This window comes from Alexandromys fortis, unplaced genomic scaffold (assembly GCF_014885135.2).
Source record: "Alexandromys fortis isolate MF-2015 unplaced genomic scaffold, M_Fortis_MF-2015_v1.1 scaffold_87, whole genome shotgun sequence".
Classification (NCBI taxonomy): Eukaryota; Metazoa; Chordata; class Mammalia; order Rodentia; family Cricetidae; genus Alexandromys; species Alexandromys fortis.
In genome coordinates, this window is record NW_026067971.1 from 2,471,800 (window position 1) to 2,495,366 (window position 23,567).

The 23,567-nt window shown below is 47.4% G+C and overlaps 1 protein-coding gene across 8 annotated transcripts in view; it reads right to left on the minus strand.

The window, feature by feature from the left end:
• Positions 1–634: 634 nt before the first annotated feature.
• Wdfy3 (WD repeat and FYVE domain containing 3) overlaps positions 635–23,567 on the minus strand; it is a 225,497-nt gene continuing 202,564 nt past the window's right edge. For all 8 annotated transcript variants that reach the window (XM_050155577.1, XM_050155582.1, XM_050155580.1 and 5 more), the window contains 13 exons: positions 22,187–22,340; positions 18,353–18,444; positions 18,059–18,271; positions 17,623–17,770; positions 17,365–17,519; positions 16,494–16,652; positions 14,474–14,653; positions 13,144–13,326; positions 12,001–12,097; positions 10,227–10,550; positions 9,863–9,974; positions 9,318–9,515; positions 635–3,870 (listed from right to left, as the gene is read on the minus strand). In XM_050155577.1, the coding sequence (XP_050011534.1) occupies positions 3,741–3,870; positions 9,318–9,515; positions 9,863–9,974; positions 10,227–10,550; positions 12,001–12,097; positions 13,144–13,326; positions 14,474–14,653; positions 16,494–16,652; positions 17,365–17,519; positions 17,623–17,770; positions 18,059–18,271; positions 18,353–18,444; positions 22,187–22,340 (2,145 nt within the window). In that variant the 3' untranslated portion in view covers positions 635–3,740. The remainder of the gene's footprint in view (positions 3,871–9,317; positions 9,516–9,862; positions 9,975–10,226; positions 10,551–12,000; positions 12,098–13,143; positions 13,327–14,473; positions 14,654–16,493; positions 16,653–17,364; positions 17,520–17,622; positions 17,771–18,058; positions 18,272–18,352; positions 18,445–22,186; positions 22,341–23,567) is intronic.

Sequence of the window (23,567 nt, forward strand, 5' to 3'; positions counted from 1 at the left end):
TTGTGTGAGGGCAGAGGACTTCGAAGACAAAAAATAATTGAGACAGTCTAAATAGACTTAAAAAGTCTTGTCTGTTTTTGTCCCCTGGGAATACTGCTACCTCTAAATCAAACAACCGATGGCCACAACGACCTTGGTAACAGCTGGGGCTGGTGAGTCCTAAGTCTGGGAGGTTGAACTGGAAGGAACAGCTGCTCACAGTGGCTGCAGGGCTTCAGAAGATGGGTGGGACGAGACATACACACATATGCACACATGCATGCATGAACGCACACACACGTGCACACATGCAGAGGTGCTTTATATAATGAAAAGAATGCTTAGAAAAATAACCAAAATTATGCAAAAAGGTCGTTGATAGGCCAATTTAAATTTGAGAGCATGCGCCCCAGAGGCCACTGGCCTCCCTTTCTTGCCAGCCCCACAGTCGCCAGCCTGGTAGTCCAGTATGGTGGGAAAGTCCAGGATATACATAGACAGGCAGCCTAGTTCATAGGGATGGATCAAACTGGAACTTGGACTGTGACCCACACAGCTTGTCTCTGCGATTGAAGCAGAGAGGAAAGAAGTATGTTCAGCCAGAAAAACATTACACTAAGTAGAGGGGAGCTTTGTTTTTCTTCTCTGGAGAACTTAATTTCAAACAACTCAATTTTTTTGTGGTAAATAGTAGGTATTTATTTGAAATGAAAAAAATACTTCAGTACCTGGACTATTGCATTTCATCATGGATTGTAATTGTCTACCTTTTTGCATCAGACAGAGATACAATAAACACTCGGAATCACAGATTGCACACTAGATAGGAGTTCTTCAGGCCTTTTACATCACCACCAGAGGAACAGATATGGGGTTCTGCGATATAGTACAAAAGTCCACAATCAATCCAGTCTCAGCCAGCATCTTCAGTTTACTTCCGTCGCTGTGCGAACAGTTGGCCGTTACTAGGGCTCACAAGTTAATAACAGGACAAAAATATACATCGCACTGACACAAAAAGTCAGCTGTGTTAATGGTCATGCAACAAGTACCCAAACTTGCTGAAATTAAAAATACTCTCTAAAAACAGGTTTTTAACAGCATAAATATTTTATACATAGTTTGTTTACCAAAACAAAATGTATTTAAATGATACAAAGCAAAAATAAGTTTCTACCACCTTTGTACATAAGAAAGTGCAAAATAACTTATCTAGAGTGTTTTGCTATTCTCCAGAGGGCTGGCTGCTACGGGCAGCTACTTCTCGTCTTCGAAAGCATGACGTTACACTTGCACACTGCACACGGATGTGTCAGAGTACATGGATGAGTAGGGATGGAGGGACGGATGGATGGGTGGGCGGAGGCATGAATGAACATCAGGCTGGACCCCTGTGAGGTACTCAGAAAAGGAATACAGACCACAGGAAGGTGGACGCACACAATGTTGCTAAGCATATTGGCACGGACCACAGAGGGCAAAATGAAGAAGGAGCCAAGGGACGCGAGTGAGTGCACTGCCCCGTGTGAGCGACTCCGTGATTTCTGCAGAAGTGAAAAGAAAACAAAAACCAAAACTGATGGAACAAAACAGTTGCCCACAGCACCAGCTGCCAGAGGAAATGCTATCGTGAGGGGTTTGGTTTCCACCTACTAGTTATGGAAGTTGTGTTTGAAAGTTTTAAGAGTGTTCATCCCATAGAACTTCGGGTTAGACAGAGGAACAAGCTTCGAGCGGCTACACACATTCCTATATTCAAGTCTCGAGAACACCTCTGCTATCAGCTACGGGTAAACACAGGTCATGGGCCAAAAGAGGGGCGCTTCTCTGCAAAGTGAGTAACACTGCTATAAAGCATCCAGGCGCAGACAGGGCCAGCCCACCACCCCGCAGAAGCAGTTTCTGCAGCTGAGGAACACCAGCCCCTTCTGAAGACGTGATGGGGAGACAGTGGGGCTGCTTAAGACACAGGAAGGAGAGCAAAGCAAAAGCCACTTTTCTTCCAGTGAAAAGAGTTAATGCCAACAATCCTTTTCCCGTGTGTATTTGAGAGTTTAGAAATGGAAGTACTTGAGTCAATTTTGATATGTATCATAGATAGACTGTAGGCTGAAACCTATAAAGGAAGGTTTAAATTTAGGAAGCATAAGGCACTAAAGCAGCCTTCACGGTTTCTCCTGGAGACCTGCGGATCAGGAAGAACTACTCTCTGTTCCGAAGCTGCTTTCAGCCCACCGGGTACAAGCTCACTGTTGTACCAAATGCCTGTTTCTGACACATGTGCATATATGTGCATTTTAGTGCATGAGTGTGCCTGTCACCAGGGCTAAGGATGGAGAGTTCGGGAAGCCAAAGCCACTGTCCTTTGAATGGTACCTCCCTATGTGAGGGTGTCAAGGCCTGTCCTTTCTCTTGGGCCATTAGTGATCCTCTATTGTTCAAATCACAGGGCTTTTAGAATTGTTCATATTATTAGCACTAAGTATCTGAAAATGTTAAAATCTAGATTAATTGTTTTATTTGATTTCATATATATATATTTATATTTATGTACATAACACACATTTTTAAAAAATCCCACCACCAAAGCCATTTTTCTATAAACTTAATCTCTCAGCTCCCACCAGCTTTAATCCTCCTGGATTTGTGTGTTCTCCATCCAACTAGTAGAAGAAATTAAATAACTAAATATTAAAATACTGTAATTATATTCATAGCAAAACCAAAAAAATAGACATCGATCCAGTATAAATCTCAGTGTCTCAGGCAGATGGCATTGGATGGGAAAGGTTCATCTTAGCAGTTCTGACATGATCCAGTTTTACAAGGTTTAAATGTTAATTCTGTACACTGTTTTAAACCCTCTTTGAAAATAAGTTGTAGAACACAGTGTCTCCAAAGACACACACTTGTTATGCTCTGTGCAGAGAAGCTAATCTGGGGTGACATGCAAATCTATTTCCATTAACTGAGGCAGGGCTGTGTCCTGCCTGACGTTGGTCACCTGGTCCCCTTGGGGCCATCGATGCCGAGGTGCGCTGGGACCACACAGCCCACAGGTCAGGTGAAGGGGCCTGTCATGTAAGAACACTGTGGTGGTGGGCAGCCAGAACACGATGCTCAGGTACTTGTGGGTCACCGCATGACCAGACCGCTCTTCTCCCACATTAGCTCCGAAAGCAGGGCTACACAATTTTGGTTACTAGCCTATTTTAAGTGGAGATACTGTGGGCAACTTGAAAGAAATGGTATCAGGCACACAGGCTTGGTTTGAACAGGAAAAAAAAATATTACAGATAATGTCTTTGAGGATTAAAAAAAAAACCCTTATTTATAATTGAGAGATGTTAGACAAACCTTAAATAGTTCATTGAGTTAGTGGCTTAGTTTGAAGTCTCATGTTACAGGCAATTAGGTCCTTATTTAGAAAAAAAAGGCCTTTATACCTATTTACAGTATACACAGCTGCTTGCAAAGAAGTCAGATTTACTACTGTTTTCTATAAGCCTTTGTTGATTTTTCCAAATAAGGATGAATAGCTCTATAAAACTGAGATGCAGGAAAGACAGTTGGGGCGCACGCTACAGGAGACTCGGGTTCTGAAACACCCTGGAACCACCTCGCGTTCTTGTGCTGCTCACTGCTAGTGCCTGCCAGTCACCGGCCTCGGAACCGCGATCCAGAGATCCTCAGTGTGAGGAGCTGTGCAAGTGGGGGCTGCTTCAGTGCACTCGGCGCTGAGACGGGACCAGAGAGCTCCCTCAGTCTCGGCAGTTTCGAGGCCCGTCTTCCGCCCCTCTCTCGTGCTGTAAGCTATAGTAACAGTTCTGGCAGACTCGCACCGGGGATGAGATTTTCAAGCGCTTGATTTCTGACTGAAATCGACTGCACCTACAGGAAAGGGGAGGTAGGTTAGTGACAGATCCTCTCTCCACAAGCCACCAGGGGCTGAGGGCGCCAGCGATGTGGAACTGCACTGGCAAGCAGGCAGTCTGGGGTCAAAGGAGCGGGACACCAGAATAACGCCCAAGGCCATGCTGGTTGGTGCTCATGCTGCGGAGATGCCAGGAGGCCCATCTGTGAGCAGAGAAAATCAGAAACCTCATGAGGGACTCCACACAGCCGTGAGTCTGCGAAACTGCATCCACCCTGAGTGTCAGAACATCTTAACTGCTTAGGACTCACTGCTCTGGGTCAGGGAAGTTTGGGGTACAGGAGCCTGATGACAAGCCAGGAGGTCTGAGTCTCCTCACTGAGCCCCACACGGTGGAAGTCAAAAGCTGACCACATCCGTGTGCAGGGCTGCCTCTAGTTTCCCGGACTATAGGTGTGGCAAGGGTGGCAGTGTCATCGTTGAGCCTAACCTTCCCCCTTGACTGAGAGCGCTGCCCACTTGGATGTTTTCTTGCTTTTCATTTATGTCCTCACAGGGAACTGCTCATTTTGTTTCTGCCAATGCATATTAATTATATTAATGGCACTTAGTGCTATTTCTACACATGTACAAGCAGGCACTGATCTGACCCACGGGTCCCTTCTGTCATTGTCCCTCATCCGCAGCACCTGAACTACTAGCTACTACTACTCATACTCTACTTTCAGGTCAGCCAACGTGTATTTATTTTTTAACTTTCAATAAATGGCCTTGAATGTGTGCTATACTCGTCTTTCTCTGCAATGGCCTATTTCACTCAGCACACGTTCTTCAGTTCCATTCCTTCGTCCTTTAAGGACACCTAGTACTGTGTGTGCATGCATGCAGTATGAGCGGAAGTCAGAGGCCAGCCTTTGGGAGTCTGTTCTCATGTGGGTTCCTATGCTTGAACTCAGGCCGTGCAGCTCCTCTGCAGTCATCTTTCAAATATGCAGTACCCCGAATCCACTCATCCACTCACTGCTACTCTAGCTCTTGGCTACGATGGCCACGGCTATGCCATGGCCCAGATGCTCACTTCCATGTCCTCGGATGTATGCTCAAGGACAGCTGGCCACATGGCAGCTCAGTTTAGTTTTCCATCCAGACTGACTAATTTCATCTCACCACAGTGTGGAAGAGCGTCTTGTCCTCCTGTCCACGGGAGCATGTTATTGGTGACAGCTATTCAGATTAGGGTCAGATGGAATCTCACTGTCATTTTGAATTATATTTCCTTATGGCCTGATGGCACTGAGTATTACTTTATATATTTATTGGTTATCTGTGAAGTACCTATTTGGACCACTTGTCTAAGTTTCAAACTAGATGACCTAGTTTTCGTTTAAGTGCTCTAGCTATGAGTCCAGGATGACGAGCTAGCACACGCGCTCTCCCATCCTGCGGGCAGCGTCTCCATTCACTCACCGCACGCTTTTCCGTGATCACAGTTCATCTGTCACGTGTTGCTCTTGATGCTTTGGAGTCTGATCTAAGAAAACTGCCGGGCTTTCTCTTTGTAGCCCGGGCCTGCTATGTAGACCAAGCTGGGTCTTGAACTCAGAGATCCACCTGCCACTGTCTCTAGTGCTGCGATTAAAGGCGTGCACTATCGCCGCCCAGCCTAAACCAGTGCATAAAGATTCTCTGCTATATTTTCCTTTTGGTGCAGTGAGAGCTTTTCTGGTTATACACCAAAGTGTTTGAACTATTTGAGCTGATTTCCACATGCGGTAACAGAGAGGGTCAAGTGTTAACCTCCTGTATGTGGTACCCGGTGTTCCAAAGCCATCGCTGAAGAGGCTGTTATCTTCAGGGTGTTTCTGTCAATTTATCAGTCAGTCACAGTGTACAGGCTTCTCTGTGTGCCTGCAAGCTGACCCTCTGGCCCACCGTCTGGTTTTAGCCCAGCACCATGCTGCTGTGGCTACTATAACTCTTTGTTTCCCTACTTCTGTGCAGAATGCCATTGGTACTCTGAAGGGGACCACAATGAAGCTGAGCTTGCTTTGGGTAGCATGCACATCTTGGCAATATCCCTCCTTCTAGTCCATGAGCACGGGGCCTTCCAGCCTCCTGTCGTCTCCACTACATTCTCAGTCTCATCTTCACACGGTACATGTCCTGTGTGCATGCGCGTGCGTACACGCAGGGCAGAGGTCAACCTCAGTTACTCTTCCTTAGGAGCCAGGCCTGCACGGCCTGGGACTGCAGACTTCCTTCCCCACCCTGAGCCTGTCTGGGGATGTCTGCAAACTCTCCTCTTCCCGAGTCTGAATGCTCGCCGGAGTGGGTGAGAGTGGAAGGCCAGTACCATGGCAGTCTCTCTCCAGGCATCCACAGGCTGTGTGTCCCACGGCCTGAGCCACGCTGAGACTGCTGCGCTGCTCAGGACACCTCTGGAGGGTCCTCTGTGATGGGACAATGGAATCAGAACTCTTTCCTTGGTAACACAAGGACGCGGCAGGCTCCACCATCCTTATGCATCACATCCTTCATCTCCGTGTGCCAACATCTGTTTTCCCATGTAGCATGGTTTGTGTCTTCTGACCCATGTTTGGTTCCTGAGACAGCAACCCGGAGCCACATGGAGCCAGTGTGGCGGAGTCCCTGTGGAGTCTCCTGGGTGGGGAGATTCCGGGATTCTGACCTTAAAGCAGTGCAGATTCAGAGACTGGGTCTTCACTGGGAACAGAGGTGATCAGCCTTCTAGCTAAGCTAAGAGCCTGTGCGGGGGTGGGGGACACACTCTCAGGACAGGATCTCCAGTGTCCGTCTGCTGCTCAGCTGAGCGTCTCCTAGCAGCACAGCAGGGCCAGCCCAGAGTTGTGTGGGATATTTTCTCCTGTGGTGCCTTTGTCTCAAATTTCTCTCCCGTGATTTCCAGTGTTCACTTAGTATGCGGCATTACCCATGCTGCTCTGGGTCTCTGTGGAGAAGCTGACGGCTCTAACCAGCAACTGTGCTGTGTGACCACTGCCCATCCAAAAGGGCACTCCGGCTACCACACACGTTTTGGCTTTCAACATTTTTATTCTTTTTCTTTCCTTCCTTCCTTTTTTTTTTTTTTTTTTTTTTTGGTCTTCTGGTTTTCTGAGACAGGATTTCACTGTGTAGCCCTGGCTGTTCTATGACTTGCTTCCTAGACCAGGTTGGCCTTGAGCTCACAAAGCTCCACCTCTGCCTCTTGAGTGTTGTGATTAAAGGTGTGCATCATTCTATGTATTGGAGAATGAACCCTGGGAAGTGAGACTGTTAGAGGTCTCATAAACGGGAATACAGGCTGTTCCAAACATGCCAGCAAGTGTTGCAAGCAGACTGCACAGTCCTGCAATCATTTCTTAAAGGCATGGTTTTTTTTTTTTTTTTTTTTTTTTTGGCTTTTCTTGCTAAGTGAAGTGTTCTTATTTCTATTATTGTGAGAGAAGCTCCCACAGGCTACTTAAGATATGTTCATGGTCTTTAAAAAGTACTGTGGGTTTCTTTCCATAGAGTAAATCAGGATGTGACGCCAGGCATGGCATTAAATCACTTTCAGCTTGATTCTCACAAAACGGAGATGCAGATTCATACAATCTGTTAACCAGAGGGTCACGGCACTGGCTAGGGATTTGTTCAAATGCTCAAGACGGAGGCGGTTCTCAGCAGCAGAGGGCAGGAAGGGTGTACCTTCCTACATAGCCGATTCTGGCCCTGTCTGCTAAAGCAGCAGCTCTACTTGGTCAATGCTCTCAACAGCCTTCACCGCACATATCTGAGCAATGGGTAATTTAAAGACTTACCTATACTTAATTCTGAAACCACTACAAAGAACAGGTGGGCATCAGTATTGAGCATCACACTGGGGTGCTCCACCCATAATCACAACATCAAAGCACAGTGCTACCTGACAGGATCCTCTGCCCCACCTCATTCAAGTCCCAGTCAGAAATGCTGGCAGTGACATTCCTGCTAATGTACCTTGCAATCCACTTCTACGAACAGGGGTGTAAGGAAAAAAACCAGTAATTATAACACCTCAGAAGCCCAGCTGGCCTCCATCCCCACACTTGCTGTCACTCGGCGCACTCAACAGCTCTAAAGACAAGCTCTTTTACCCACAGAGAACAAGCTCAGGGCTTCAGTGAGGTAACAATAAGCTTGCTCAAGAGTCAATGGAAAGACCACCTCCTCACCAGGGACCATATGACCTGTGAAACCTCAGAACCTGCCTTCAAAAACGATTATACAGGTGTTTTCTATGAGGGCATTTACAATGAGACAATGTGGGTGTCAGAGAGGCATATCCAGGGTATCCCTTCTGTGTGTGCAGGACAAGGGAGGCCTGGATGTGCCATCAGGGGATGGCGAGCTCACATTTGTTCTGGGCCAAGATAGACTGCCTATCATAACCTAAAGTTATAATAAAAGATTAAATGCAAAAAGTAAAACTTGAAAACGTTGAAAGAAAATAAAATTTCCTATATGATCAAACTTAGGATACGAAAATTCTAACATACGCGCACAAACTGAGTATAAGTGCAACCAAAATTGAAACCTGTGCACCAGACAGTACAAATGCAAAATTAAACTAGAAGTAGGTATGTGCACGGCACAAGCGAAGGGCTGGAGTCCAGAGCACACAGAACTCGAGAGAGGCAGGAAGGAGGGTGAAAACCTACAAGGAAAATGGGCAGACTTTCCTAGAGGAAGCCTGGGTGCCAATAGGTGCCTGAAAAGATGCCAATGTCTCCAGCATTGTAAGTTAGGACAAGACATTTCCTTAACCATCAGATTGGCAAAAGGACAAAGGCTTGGCATACCAAGCATGACTAAGAATCTGGAAGTTCCTGTGTCCTACTGGGCCAGGTGGAGTAGCGCTGCTGTCCTAGAGTCCTTTAGCAAGACCAGGTAAGACCCAGGTTAAGTCTGTGTCCTGGAGGATGTGCTGTCTCCTGGGGAGGAAATCGGCACTTAGGATGGAGCACACTGCAGGATTAGTCACAGAATCTGCAAGATGGGGCGCTAACACCAGGGATCCTCAGGAGGAAGTGTTGGGAAGCAATTCCTGCAGAGCCCCGAGGTGAACTGCCCGGCAAACGGCTACACTGAACACACTAGAATAATGGTTATCTGTGAGTGGATTAGGAACCAGAGTCTGACTTTACACAAGGGTGCAGACGGTGCAGTGTAAAGCCGAGAAAAGAACCAGACTCTGTGTGCAGAGTGGCAAATGCTGAGGGCTTTAAGGACTCATGGAGAGTAATGCGCCATCCATGAAAGTGGGGTGGACCGCAGTCTCAGTGCAGCATGGGTGTGCAAATACCCCGTGTGCCTCTACAACAATCAGGACAACATGCACACATGCAATTGAAGTCCGGGTGGCGGGTATTTTTGTGATTATTTCTCTACTTTCTATGAGAGAAATAGTTCATAATGAACTCACTTCTGACAGAAGAGCTGCCCACAGTTCCTGCAATGGTGCCGTCTTTCTGTGAGGGAAAAGCGCACGGAGCAGCCGGAGCAGCTGTCGCCACCTTCATCCTTCACCCAGTGGTCGGCAGCAGAGCGGCCGGGCTGGTCACTCACAGACCAGCTGAACACGCGGCCCCGACTGTCACCAACGAGGATTCTGCTGTGGTCCCTGTGGAATAGGAGAAGGGCTCTGGTCCAGGGCTCACGGTGTTCAGAGGAAACCCGATTCCCTCAAAGGAAGTTAGTTAAGAAAGGCAAAAAAATAAAACCTAGCCTGGGTTTATTTTCCCATTTCAATTTTTTTTGGCTCAAACCTTGCTGTGTCTTTAAAAGACACAGAGAGCATTATGGTTTATTTGTTGAGAATTAAAATCTACCCAGTGGCAAGCTTCTGACCAAGAGAATGAGACCAGCTACAAGTATAATACATGTCTCAAGGATTGGGCTGAAATAAGTGTCCCTGGCTATGCAAATGACCCAGAAAGAGAGATGGGCTCCAAAAAGCCTGGCCCTTACTTGGAGACACCCAGTGCGGTGACCTCAGCTGGGTGTGCGTTGTCCTTTCGATCGAAGGCCGTGTGCATCGTCAGTTTGCTTCTGAACACCAGCTGCCGCTCCCACCGGTACCCTGGAATGGAGAAGTGGAGGACAGAGACAAACTCAACCTAGGGAGCGACAGGAATGGAGGCCGTTTTTGCATGTGGTTTCTTGTTCAAAACATGCCTAGCTTGAACTCTAGAACTGTCAAAGGCCTTGGACTGTGGCCCAGGCCATAGATGTGATCAAGGAGAGAGCCCCAAGGGAGCTGGACCCCACGTCCCATCACACAACCCCTCGCCTCACTCACAGGCAGGGAGGAAGACACCAGACCTCAACTCACCTGGTTTCAATCTGCTGTAATTTCGTGCTTCGATGGGGTTGGGGTGGGCATGAGTGAGGGGGCCCTGCAGATGGGCTCTGGTCTGGCCCTCAGAGTAGTTCACAAATATGAAGCCATCTTTTTCATCAAGACTGAGCTGGTCGGACCAGCGCCTGGAGTCATCTGAGCTGCTGTCCGTACACCACGTGGCAGTGGCTCTGCAGGAGGCTGCCCTGGGCCTGTGGCTGGTGCTACTGGGCTGGCTGGCCGTTTCCTTGGGCTCCTGGCTGATGCTCGGCTCCTCTGTTTCCGAATCAGTGCTGTCTTCATCTTGGGCTTGCTGCCCTGGGTAAATAAGTAAAGGGAGACGGCAGACACATCAGGCAGACTTACTTTGGTACTGTTCACTTTTCTTCTATTGGTGAAAGTCACAATAACAACACACTTTAAGCCAAGTATTTCTAGTAAGGTTACAGACAGTAAAGAAGTAGGATCTGTCTTAGAATTCCATTTTATAGACGACTCCTGAGAAAATCCTTAGCTTGGCATTTTATTCTTCACAGCAGAACCCAGACTACAGTCTTCTAGCAGTCTGGCTCCTCTGGCCCTCCCCACAACCTGCTCGCCCTCGTGGAGATTTGTGTGCACTGTTTCTCTACACGAACTTCTCTTCCTTGTCTGTGTGGGCTGCTGCTACCTGTCTTTGAGGACACAACTTTAATGTCTAAAATCTTACCCAATTGCCTATATCTCCTCCCTCTGCCAAACGCCTTCCTGCCATGCCCCTTGGTACTGGACATTATTCTCTAAACTTTTGCCCCTATAACCTTACCAACAGTGAAGAACAGAAGCACAGGGCATGGCGGCGGCAGTGGGTAACTATGCCACTTCTAAGACCAGTGAGTTTCTTAGGAAAGTTTAGATCTTGATCCTTTTCTTCCCATTGTCATTCTCCATTTCCTCACACTAGCGATCTGTCTGCTGCAGTCACATCCCCCAGAGAAGATCCAGGGGAAAAGGTGCACAGGCGGACATGAGGGAAACCCACAGCGCGCACATACATTTCCTTGTCAGCACACAAATGTCCCCAGCTGCTGAGTGGTGGCTCTGAGCTCCTGGGAGCCCCGAGCTTGCCTTCCTCGCATCTCACGCCTGGCACTGTTCAGTCCTTCCCTGTGGACAGCTTCCTTCGCCCTTCTGCAAACCACCGCAGCAGAATACACAGGACCACGAAATAGGAATTCTCTCTACCCTGGGCACGGCCCTTCTTCCATCTTATTTACTTATCTTCTTTTACTCATTAAAGGAAAAACTTCCTTCTCGCAATTACTGCCCAAGTGAGCAGGAGCAGGTGGCCTGGGGACTGATGTCTGGCTTAACAATTTAAAAGCGTTGCACCCACTTGTTTCTGTCCACACTGTCCCCCACCAGCTGGGCTCAGCAGCTGCCTGACTCACCCAATGCTGTCCCTAGAACTCAGGCCTCCAGCACTGCAGGGAAAGCATTCCTGTATATCTGCCTGCGATGTCGAGGTCAGCTAAGCCTGCCTCCTGAGAGGGCGCTGGTAAACTTACTCCAGCAAACCAGGTACATAGGAGCCTGGGAACAGCGGCAGAGACAGTGCCAAGGGCAGCGCCCAGCCTTGTCCATTTGAGATGCTCGGTGTGACCTAAACCAGGGTGGTAAATACCTACCTGAGCTTCACCTAAACCAGGTGTTTAGTACCTATCTGGGCTTCACCTAACCCAGGTGTTAAGTACCTATCTGTGCTTCACTTAACCCAGGTGTTAAGTACCTATCTGAGCTTCAGGACAGCCCTCCTGCGTTTCCAGTTCTTCCACAGGCTCAGGAGCTGGTGTTTCGGGGACTTGTAGAAATTCCATCCTCCAGAACTGCAATAAAGTAACGTGGAAAGAGTACACGGCAGAGTCAGGCTAGAGACAGTGAACACATTACTTCATAAAGGTGCAGGCTGAGGAGCAAGTGTGTGGTTCCGGTTATTGCTTCTAAATAGGTTTTTCTGAACCTGTGGGGCTGCTTGCCTTACACGGAAGTTACCCCTCACTAGGGGCAAAGGACAGAGGTCAAGAAAGTTTAAAGTCAAGGTCACTGTGGAGGTTTGAGCTGAGGTTCAAGGTCCGTATATTTGAATGTTTGGTTCCCAGTTGGTGGACTATTTAGGGAGGATTAGGAGGTGTGGTCTTGTTGACGGAGGTGTGTCACTGTGAGTGAGCTTTGAATTGAGGCTCCCGCCCGCCCTTTACCCATTTGTTTCTGCTCTCTCTGTTTTCAATTTGAGGATAAGATGTATACTCTCAGCTATTGCTCCTGCGCTCTGGCTGCTTGCTGCCTGCTCCCTGCCATGAGGGTCATGGAATGGCCCTCTGAAACTGAGCCATCAATTAAATGCTTTCTTTTATAGTTGCCTTGGTCATGGTCTCTTCATAGCAGTGGAATGGTAATGGTAGCTAAGTCAGTAGCCACATAAGTAAACGTTGCAAAACTTGTAAAGTCTTGCATGCATGAAGACAAACCTCACCTCCAAGCACACTCGTCTGTTAGCAACAGAGGCTGTAGCCTCAACTGCACACGTCCCCCCCCCCCCCACTTGCTGCCTGAGGCACTGCATATAGTTTGGGTGAGGCTGTCAGTTTCATCATCTCTAAACCTGAGCCTATAATTCAGGAGAGTGACAATCAGTCACCTTGACAAAGGGTACAATTAAGGGACTTAGAGCTACAAAGAAAAGAAAAATCTCCTGAGTGACTACAGAGCTTAGGACACACACTGTCTCTCTGTGATGCCAACACACACAGCAAGCAGCAAAAATAGGGGCTGCATTTAGGTACAGCTTGAGCGTGGACAGAAGGTCTCAAGATGTGTTCGCGTGTGTATATGCATGCGGGAACGGTATGAAGGCTTTTCTGAGGTCGCTTACCCGGACCACGCCATCCGAGTGTCCTGTCACGATGACATTCTGTGTGTCCCACTCGTTCATCTCGGACACACAGCAGCAGACGATCTGCTGGCTCCTGCCTGTGAATGTGTTCACACTCACGATCGGGTTGCCATTGATGCTCCACACATGGATGTGTGTGCCAGCACAGGACACAATGTCCCCCTGAGGAGAAGAGGAGGACATATGTCTAGCTCTCAAAACCCTTGCGTCCTGAAGACTAGTGGCTGTATGATTTCTGAGGTAACCTACAATTTGGTGTTTACTAATACAGGTATCTTCAATAGAAGCTTCAAGAACTGAAAGAGGAGTCTTTGCTGCTGGAGCAAGGGATCACTGGACTCCCGAGGCAGGAGGCTTATCACTGCAGGGTGGGCCTCTGAGGGCTATGGCCTGGCCCTACTTTCAGCCTGCTAGGGCCTGAGTATTTCTTACAGACTTCAGTACTAACAACTGCCTTATACCCACTCACAGCCTGCAGACTAGAACGGTTTAGCTGCTATGTCTTCCTCACCACGATGGACCATAGCCACTTACATACCATGAGCCAAAATAGACCCTTTCTCTTTTGCTTTTGTTGGGAATTTAGTTACAATGTTGAGAACATTAAGTCTTACAAATAGTATCACTAGAAGAAACCAAAGTTATAAGGGTTCTTCCAGACAGAAGGCTGTGTGGATGATAGTAAGAACCTCATACTGTGTTAAGAAGAAAGCCCCAGGCCAGGGTAAGATGCAAATGAGTATGTGTAGCCAGGAAGCCAACAGGTAGGTTGCTATTAATTCCCAGGATTGCTCTGCGGATGAAGCACCATCTGCACAGGATGCTTCACAGAGAGGAAGTCTCACACCTGAGCTCCCCTTGCTTATCATTCCAGCTTAGCAACGGATCTCCTTCTCGTCTACCTCAAAAGGCCTTGGTCTGCCAGGACACTCTAGGACAATGCATTCATTTTATTCTGATTCACTTATTTATATATGAAACACTAACTTTTAAAAAAGCTAGCATCTTCTGATAACTTTGAAATCTGTTTTTTAAGTAACCTGATAATTATTTTTCTCTCGTTCATTGACCCAGTGGTTAATAGTTTTTACTGTACAAACAATTTCAACAAAGCGCTTAGACTGTTAGCAAGTCCTATGATTTACATTTCTGTTGTTGTTTGGATTATAAAGTTAATCATCCACTTGCTTTTCAAGCAGAATGCAGTGGCTCCTACATCGTGAATACACAACATGAATATCCATCAACTTTCCAAAGAGCTTCCGTCTGTGTTTAGTCTGGCCGTATGTTTCCTAAACATTCTACTTACTGTTAACTCATTAATACATAGAGCAGAAACGGGAGCTCGGTGGCCGCGGAGCTGGGTTAGAAACGACAGTCTGTTCAAATCCCAAATGATGCAGGTTCGGTCTCGGGACCCGCTAACAATTATGTGATAGGCTAGCGATGCTGTGGCGCAGGTAACAGTGTCCGTGTGGCCAAGCAAAGCCTACAAAGGGAGGAAAGCGAGAAATCAGGCCAACCACAACGGCAGTCTTCTAGTACCAGCAGAAGGACAGGTTCCTTATTAGAGAGCCGGATGCCCAAAGCATCCTCCTTTCCATTCTTCTCAGCAGAATGGAAAATGGTGGCCCAGACCTTTGAAGGAAGGGGGAATGTCCGCTACCACTGGCTTGGACTCTTTCCACTCTTCGTGGGATCATGTGCTGACTATGGGGCCAAAGTCGAGAACGTAAGCTAAGCTTCTATTCTTCTGCCATAAACTCTTTAGATGATTGTGAGCACCTGCGATTTTAAAGAAGATGAACCAAGTGCTCAGAAGTAAAGGAATTAAAAAATTGCATGGTTGTGGTACATGGTCCTGACATGCCACCGCTACATCCTGCTGTGCTGCAGCTGTCTGCAGGAGGAGTCTGCACTGGGTGGCTCCTTCCAGGACTGCAGCAGAAGAGCTAATGGAGCCCAGAACAGCAATGTGCGATGGTTAGGGAAGAGTTAAGAGAAGTTTCTGATCAATGTTTCATTTACTGAAAATATGCTGCCTCCCCTGTCCCCAGTGGGACATGCTTGCTTACAGAAGGAGCTGCCTTAATTTTGTGGTCATATAAACACCTGGAGATATGCTGGGCAAACACAGAACGCTGTTTTAAGTCCTAAGTCCACACTGACGGCACATGAGCTCCAAGTCCATTGGCTGCCTGTGAGTCGTTTCTGCAGGAAGTGTGGTTAGCAGGACCGCCAGCAGCCTTACCTTAGGTGCTGTGGAGAATGCCTTCACATGCTCATCGTAGTGACCAGAAGGACCCTTTGCTCCATGTGGAAGGTTGTTGGACAAGGGACTTAATTCTCCCCATATACAGCTAAAACATGGTTTGTTTGATTTTTGCCTTTAAGATAGTCACATTTGAACTCAAGTTCTGGCTTTATCTCAAAGGTAACGCTGCATGCCTTTTATACATGCCCTCACCCCCAGACACAGTAACTACCTTGTAACTTGAGGCTCAGAGTTCTGTATGAACAAATGAGATAGCTTATTAATAAATTGTTTTCAAATTATATCCTAAAAACATGGATGTACCCTTATTTTGAAAACATCTGCGACAAAGCCTCACAGATCCAGCACTGCAAAGCAGTTTAATACTAGAAGGATGGTGCTGTGGGCAGGGAGCCTAAACACAAGCCCTGGGCCCTGAATTCAACCCCAGAATCCATGGAGAGTTGAAAGCAGAAAATGGACTCCATTTAAAAAAAAATTAATAGAATCAAATAATGATTAAGTAATCAAAACACTTGTCAGCAACACCATCAATGTTTTGCTGACACGTGAACAAATCTGCTCTGCTCTTAGGAATGACAAATGACAAACAACTAAGACTTGGTGGCCCAGCTAAGTGGAGCCGCTGTGGGGAGCATTAATGACATCGACAGAAAATACACGGGGGGTAAAGAATTTCTAAGAAACATTTGTGTTTAAGTATCCTGAAATATAGTCCCCAAAGACAACTTCATTTAGATTTTAAGACAGTTTTTGAGAAACAGCTTATTCTGATTATTGAAAAGTATTTCTAGTAAATTAATGTTTTGGGTCAGATGCAATTCCAACACCTAGGTGGTAGGGGAAGCATGAGTCTGAAGACAGCCTAGACTACAGAGCTGGAAACAGTCTTAAGCCAAAAACAACATACAGCTTCACCCTCACAGCCAAACAACGCCTCCCCGACCATGCTCTGGGTTTGTCTGGAGTGGCTCTGGCCTAAGGAGGCCTTTGTAGTTTCTGGAGCCTGGCAGCTGAGCAAGCATGCGACCACCCTCTCCCCCGCTGTGGTTACCTGCTTAAGCGTGAGGGGCTTGGCCTTTTCTTTGGAGGTGCCCATCTCCCACACACACACCACCGTGCTTGTTCCGCCTGTGATCACGAGCTTGGGGTTGGGGCAGATGGCGCAGAGAATCTGGCCCCACTCGGACAGACATTCATAGACAGTCACTGCCTGTCAAACAAAGTAGACATGAGACGCAGGCCACCAAGTGCTGAGGAAGAGCTGCGCTGTGCTGCAGGGGAGGGCAGCCCAAGCACGCACTGTCTCACTCTGGGCTGGGTTCAGTTAGTGACAGTTCCCCTGAAGTTCTATCCCAACTGCCTAAGAGCGTCTAAGCTACAGAAGCTGCCAAGCAACAAAATTAAGAGACTGTGTTCATACCAGTCTGATTTTTACCCCGTTTGGGAAAAATGATGTTCAACCTGTGTGATGGTAGCATGTCTGCCGTGAACATGCATGTTTAAGGAACATTCTGCCCACAGAGAACAGTGCCCAGTGTGACCAGGGGGCTATACAATCTACCTGGGTGGGAGGAGCCGGCAGAGGGCAACATCTACCAGACTACCCGTCTGTTTCTCTAGGACACAGCACGGCTTTTGTGCTGTAGGAGGGGCTGCTTTAGGCTACTGTTACCACGATGAGCAACCAGATTGTGACCTGACAACAAGGAGGGTATTCGGGCTGCAGAAATGGTGAGCCCTTTGCTGACTAGGATCTCTTAGAAGAATTCTGGAGTGGGAGAGAAGCTGTCAGCAGCACCCAGGTTACAAGTTTCCCAGAAACACTTGTTCTTCAGGCTCCGAAACTGCTCCAGCTTCTCCCCAGCTGTTAAGCCAGGCTGTCCAGATGGCAGGGAAGGATGAAGGAGGGAAGAAATGCACACCTTGTCTGACTCGTAGGTCCCCAGTCTGCAGCTGAGGTCTGCATAGCCCCAGGCGAAGGTCTTGTTCCATGCTGGTGGGATAAGAACCTTGTTCTGCTCTACTGCAAGAATTCCTTTGTCTGTGCAGACAATCTGCCCCACAGGCTCTTTGAGTTCTGTATGGAAATCATTGCATTAAGACAGATGAGGATATAGGACCTCAAGCCTCACACACAGAGCAAACATCCTGACCCCAGGCTCTGGTGCCCACCATCCTACCTTTCACAGGGGTCAGTGAAGGCCTCAGGTTGTCTAGGTGGTGGAAGAAGAGCTTGTCACTGGTGACTCCCGGGGGGATGGAGATGCCCATGTTGTCTCCATTGAGCCGACTCCTCACTCGCTTTGGCGGGTGAGGCTTCTTAAACAGCTGAGGAGGAGGAGGACACACTTAGAGGGAGACGTCCTCAGGCCTTTGGATGCCAGGCACCATGGCTTCCTTTACATACACTGTACATGTAACATCAACTATATCACCTCATTTATCATCTGAGGAAAGAGGTTCAAAGGCTGAGACTAGGAGACGTACCACAGTAAGCAGCGACAGGTTACGGTGCCAGAGCTGAACTTTCTGAAGACATATAATCTACTCAAACTAGACCTCGACTGGCAGTTACTTTCTAGGGAATGGACCCACGAAGGATAAGAACCTCCATACCTGCTTAGGGATCTGACCGAAGTTGTTAATGAAGCCAATGGTGGCCGTCTCCTTCAGAGGGTCGTTTATGTTGTAGATATCCACTTGACCCTCATAAAAGAGGTGATGGAAGACGTTGACAGCTTCCACTGCTGCAGGGCCCTGCTGCTTATAGCCGAAGATCAGGTCGATCCACTCGTGCAGGTGGGCGCTCACGTAGTCACACTCCAGAGCCTGGGTTCAGAGGTCAACAGAATGAAAAATATCCTCGCCCCGCGTGTGGTCACCGACCAGAGAAGCCCAGCTTTCCCTTACCTCACGGTGGACTCTGATGAACTCTCTCGGGTCTCCCTTTGCCCAGGGTGGTAGGATGACGTCTCCAAGCTTGGTGCCATTTTGTTTGCAGCCTGTGCAATTGGACACGTTAGGAATAAAGTGGAAGGGTAGTTTAGTGGTTGGCTGCCTACTAAAGAGACAGAAACTGTGCTAGACTCATGGCCAGAGCTATTCAGCCTCAGCACAGAATACCCTCCCCTGTCCTGAGGCTGTTGTGGCCTTTCTCCAAGACTGCTGCTAGAGCAAGCCTCAGAAAGACTGCCAACATTCAAAAAAAGAAAAAAACAAAACAAGCAAAACTCCCTCAAGTGTCCTTCGGGAGGGCTAACTTACAAAGTTAAACACAGTTTCTCCCTGGTAAGACCCCAGAGGCTCTGAGGCTAAGCTTACGGTTCACTAAGAGTAACACAGCAGTTTCTAGAATGCTGATAAGTGCGAATCTCTTTTCAATGGCACATGTTACAGTAACTTCAGTACATGAGTTTTCTCATCTGTTCACACACACACACGAACACATGCATAAACGCACACACATACACACACTAAAGACAGAGTCTTTCTAGTGTGTAGCTCTGGCTGGCCTTGACTCACAGAAAATCGCCTGTCTTTGCCTCCCAAGTGCTGGGATGAAAGGCTAGGGCAACCATGCCTGGCTGACACTTGAGAGGCATCCACAGAAAACAAATATTTTGCAGTGATGATTCTCATTAAAAAATAAAATCTGAAACAATAAATTTTTGCAACATTAAAAGAAAAAACATTTGGAAAAATTAGAGCCTCTTGGCAGAAACAAAAACATCATTTTGCAATAAATATTGATCCTTATTCCATATAAACTTATTTAAGTTATATTAGATAATCTGAAAGTATTAAAGAAATAATTTGAGCCAAGCACAGTGGTACACATTTATAATCCCAACACTTAGAGGCCAGCCTCAGCTATATATAGCAAGTTCTAGGCCACCTTAAACTACACAGAAAGTAATAGGCTAGCCTGGGCTAGAAAACAAGATTCCCAATTTAAGAAAAAAGAAAAAGAAAACATCTGCTCTGAGGTTAAAAAATTAACTGGAATTATCATCTGGAAAAGTGGTTTTTTTAATTAACTAACTCTAAAAAGTCATCTTGGCTTATAATTCCCTTAGGGACAAATGAGACAGCACTGTGCTGGAGTTACTGGAACACTAACCTAGCGGCTTAACTTGGCAGCAGCCGGTTAGATAAACACTGTGCTGTTCTGTCAAGTAGCGCAATTTTCAAATTTCAGAGCACTGGGCTGCCTCAAAGAGACAGCCAGAAAAAACACTTCCTGCAGAAACCATCACGTCTTCATCATTGTGACTTAATCATTTACAATGTGGTGGATGTTAAAACCAGTTTACTGACCGGCAGTGGTGGCGCACACCTCCAATCCCAGCACTCAGGAGGCAGAGGCAGGCAGATCTCTGTGAGTTCGAGGCCAGCCTGATCTAGAGAGCGAGCTCCAGGACAGGCTTCAAAGCTACAGAGAGAAACCCTGTCTCAAAAAACACAAAACACAAAGAAATTACCATGTGACTTAAAAAGTCGAAAAGTCATCATTATAGTGACCACACACTTCACATGCTCCCTCTCAGCCCCTCGATCGATCCCCGCTCTGTGTATATGTCTGTGTGCGCACGTGTGTGCATGTGTGTGTGTGAATTACAGACAACTGTGAGTCACTCTACATGGCTGCAGGGAACTGACCTAGGACCCTCTGGCAAGATGGCCCTCACTCTTAACCATTGAGCCATCTTTCCAGCCCCACAGACCAAATTTTTTGTTGATTAAAACCAAGCAATAATCCCTAAGCCTCTTTGAGAAATAATTGAGCTTTAGAGAATACTTATGTCAGACATATTTCTTCAGAACTACCAGTCATTTTAAAGATATCTGAAGGTGGCACAGTCGCAAAAAAACCCCTTAGTTTATGTATCCTGCAGGTCTTTCCCAGGAAAGACACAAGAACAGGAGCACAACCAGAAAACAAGCCCGTGTGCTTTCTCTCACGCCACTGATCTTTGCTCGGAGAGCGGAAACCTGGTTTTGTTTTGTTCTTGAGTCATACGACGACTCTGATCGATTTAAAGAGACCAATTCAGTGGCATTTGGTCATTCAGCAGGTGCACAGCCAGCGTTTCTAGGTAGCTCCAGAACACCGTTATGTCCCCGAGAAACCACGGAGCGGTTCAGTGTTCTATCCTGCACGTAGCAGTCACAGTGTGTGTGAATCTAGGGTCTACCTGTTCTGAGGATGGCCAAAGCATCGCATGTTGTGTGACAACATGGCGGAGCTGGGTTTTTACCACTCAGCGTGGTGCTTCTGAGGTTCCCCTAGTGCTATACCGGGTGTGGGATGTCTCCCGAGGCCCTTGTTGGGTCAGGCTGGTGCTACAAGGAGGCTGGGCTCAGCGGTGGTCTTCTGGCCACTGGGGCACGTTCTGAAGACAGAGAAATACCAGTCCTTCCTGATCAGTTCATTCAGCGTTCCAGTCCCAGGAGAGTGGCCCTTCTACCCCACAAGCCTATGCTGCGATGCTCCCCTTCAGCACAGGCTGAACCCCAGGGCCAACCAGACTGTGGACTGAAACCCCCTACAGCCTTCTCATACGATCAGGTATATGTTGTCGGGTGGGATGAGTAATGTTTCATACTCTGCACTTGCGCGCCTCACACGTACTCATGCATGAGTGCACTCACACACAGCTGAGCTGCCACGTGTGTCATGTGACATGGCACTGACACACAGCTCATCTGCCACGTGTGTCATGGCACTCACACACAGCTGAGCTGTCACGTGAATCACGTGACATGACACTCACAGATCAGCTGCCATGTGTGTCATGTGACATGCTGGGTGTGTCTGCTTAAGCTCTGGCTTCCATTCCGCACATGTAGGAGTGAACCACTAGCTTATGTAGTGTTTTTATGCTCACTACTCCTTTGGTTTGTTTATAGACTAGGCTGGCCTGAACCTTAAGATCACCTCCCACCCCAGTCTTTGGTTTTTCTGTAGACTGGGCTGGCCTGCACCCTAAGATCACCTCCCACACCAGTCTCCCAAGTGCTTGGACGGCAGGTGAGCACCATCACGTCTGTGCTTAACCATTGAAACAACAGACACCAGGTTCTTAAAAAAGACAAACAGAGGAGCAGCTGGCTGGAATAGTCTAAAGTGGGAACCATGGATTTGATGCTTTCAAAGAAACCCTCAGAAGCAGAGATCAGCAAATCATAATCCACACGACTGTAACTGAAGGCAAAGTCTCTTCCCCTAACTGGTAGGTAACAGAAGGAACACTACGCATGGAGATTTTCTCTTTTCAAGACATGCTGATCTGGTACTCCCCCCACGCCCCAACCTGGAAAATAGGATACTCACAGGACAAAGAAATATGATTTTTAAATCATAGTTTAAGAAAAATGGGCATATAGAGTGATGATGCCTCTGGCAGTAGATAAGAATGAGGTGCACGGGGTTGCACACATCACCCTCGGCCATCGATAGGGTTTCAACAGTAGATGTTTCTCAAATATATTTTTTTCCACTTTCTTTTCGCTGAACAACACAACCCAAACTATTGGATGCCGCCTGTGCAGTGTTAAATTTCTCCCAGATTCCCAGTTGAATTGGCTCTTTTGAGACATGAACTTACTTTCCTGTGTTTCATTTAGACACTCAAAGCACTCAGCACGGCAAAGTGGACTACAGGGAGCTTGCTGTCCAAGCACCGCAAACAGACTTTGTAAGAGAGACTGCTAACGGTCCCAAGAAATGCCACTTCTACGTACCTAGGTCAAAGTTGTTAGAATTGAACAGGAATTCTGGCAAATAAAAAAATTCTGGGATAAGTTCTTTCACATCTGCCATGTTGTGCTTTGACGCGGAGTACCAGGCCTCACGCACGCTGTGGAACATCCGGTCTGCCAGATCGAAGTGTCCGCCCTGTGGGCAGAAGGAGGGAACAGAGTTTGTCAAGTTCAAGGGCTGAAACACTTCATACACCTTTGCCTACATTCTCATTTCTTGCCATCCTACATTAAACAAACAGAAGTTGAAATAATCATAAAATCCATTTCTCTTTGGTGTATTCTTTACAAAAGATACCCAGTATATGTTTTATAATCAAAGTAAAATTAAAACAAGAGGATTGTAGACTATTAGTCTCTAGACACAGCGAGACTATGAGGAGTAAGAATCTTCCACAAAGGATGAAGGCCTGTGGAACATTCTCGTGGGGACCCCATGTAATTGGAAAGTCAAGTTCCTAAGTGTGAGCGGATGATTGGCTAGTTCTGCTCTTTACGTCAGCTCACAGGGTACCAGGTTCCACACAGGACTCCCATTCACATTTGCCGTTGGTGGATTCCATGACTTTCTAGTGCATGCTAATGTAAATGAACACACCTAAGTTTTTGCTGAGATCATGTTAGGTAGAAAGTCATCAGAGGTTAATGGTTGCTAAAACATGTTAACGTAGAAAGCATTTTACCCACGCACCCTCAGCTTTCTCCTGTCAGACCCTGACAGTGCTGTAGGGAAAAGGGAGCATTCGACAGTTGTTATAGGAAACCGCCAAAGGCCACTAAGGGCAGCTGAGGTCTCTTGCTTCTCCACTCTGTTCTGGGTACCCTGGCACCTTGCTGTCCCCACCCCCTTTACCAGGCATATGCTTGCCTTGGGCCCTGTGTAGATCCCACTATGTTTCCAGGTGTTTGCAGGGCCCCTTCCCCCCTCTTCCCCAAGCCAACTCTGTTAAGTTGCCTCCCTCCCCACACTTTCCACTCTTCACCTGCATTTCAGACACGGTTGATCACACTCTAAAAACACTGCACAATTTACTCATTCAAAACAATGTGTAGCTGTCTCCTTAACTAAACCTGAACTGCAAGATAGAGCTTTGTCCTTATCCCCAGATGTCCTTCCGGACAGCCCAAGAGGGACGTGTGCAGGGGGCTCAGCAAGCATGTGCTGACCACAGAGTGCGGGGGGGAGAGGTCAGCAGGCATGACCCAGAGTGCAGGGGGGGTCAGCGGGCATGTGCTGACCACAGAGCGTGTGTGTGGGGGTTCAGCAAGCATGTGCTGACCACAGAGCGTGTGTGTGGGGGTTCAGCAGGCATGTGCTGACCACAGAGCGTGTGTGTGGGGGTTCAGCAGGCATGTGCTGACC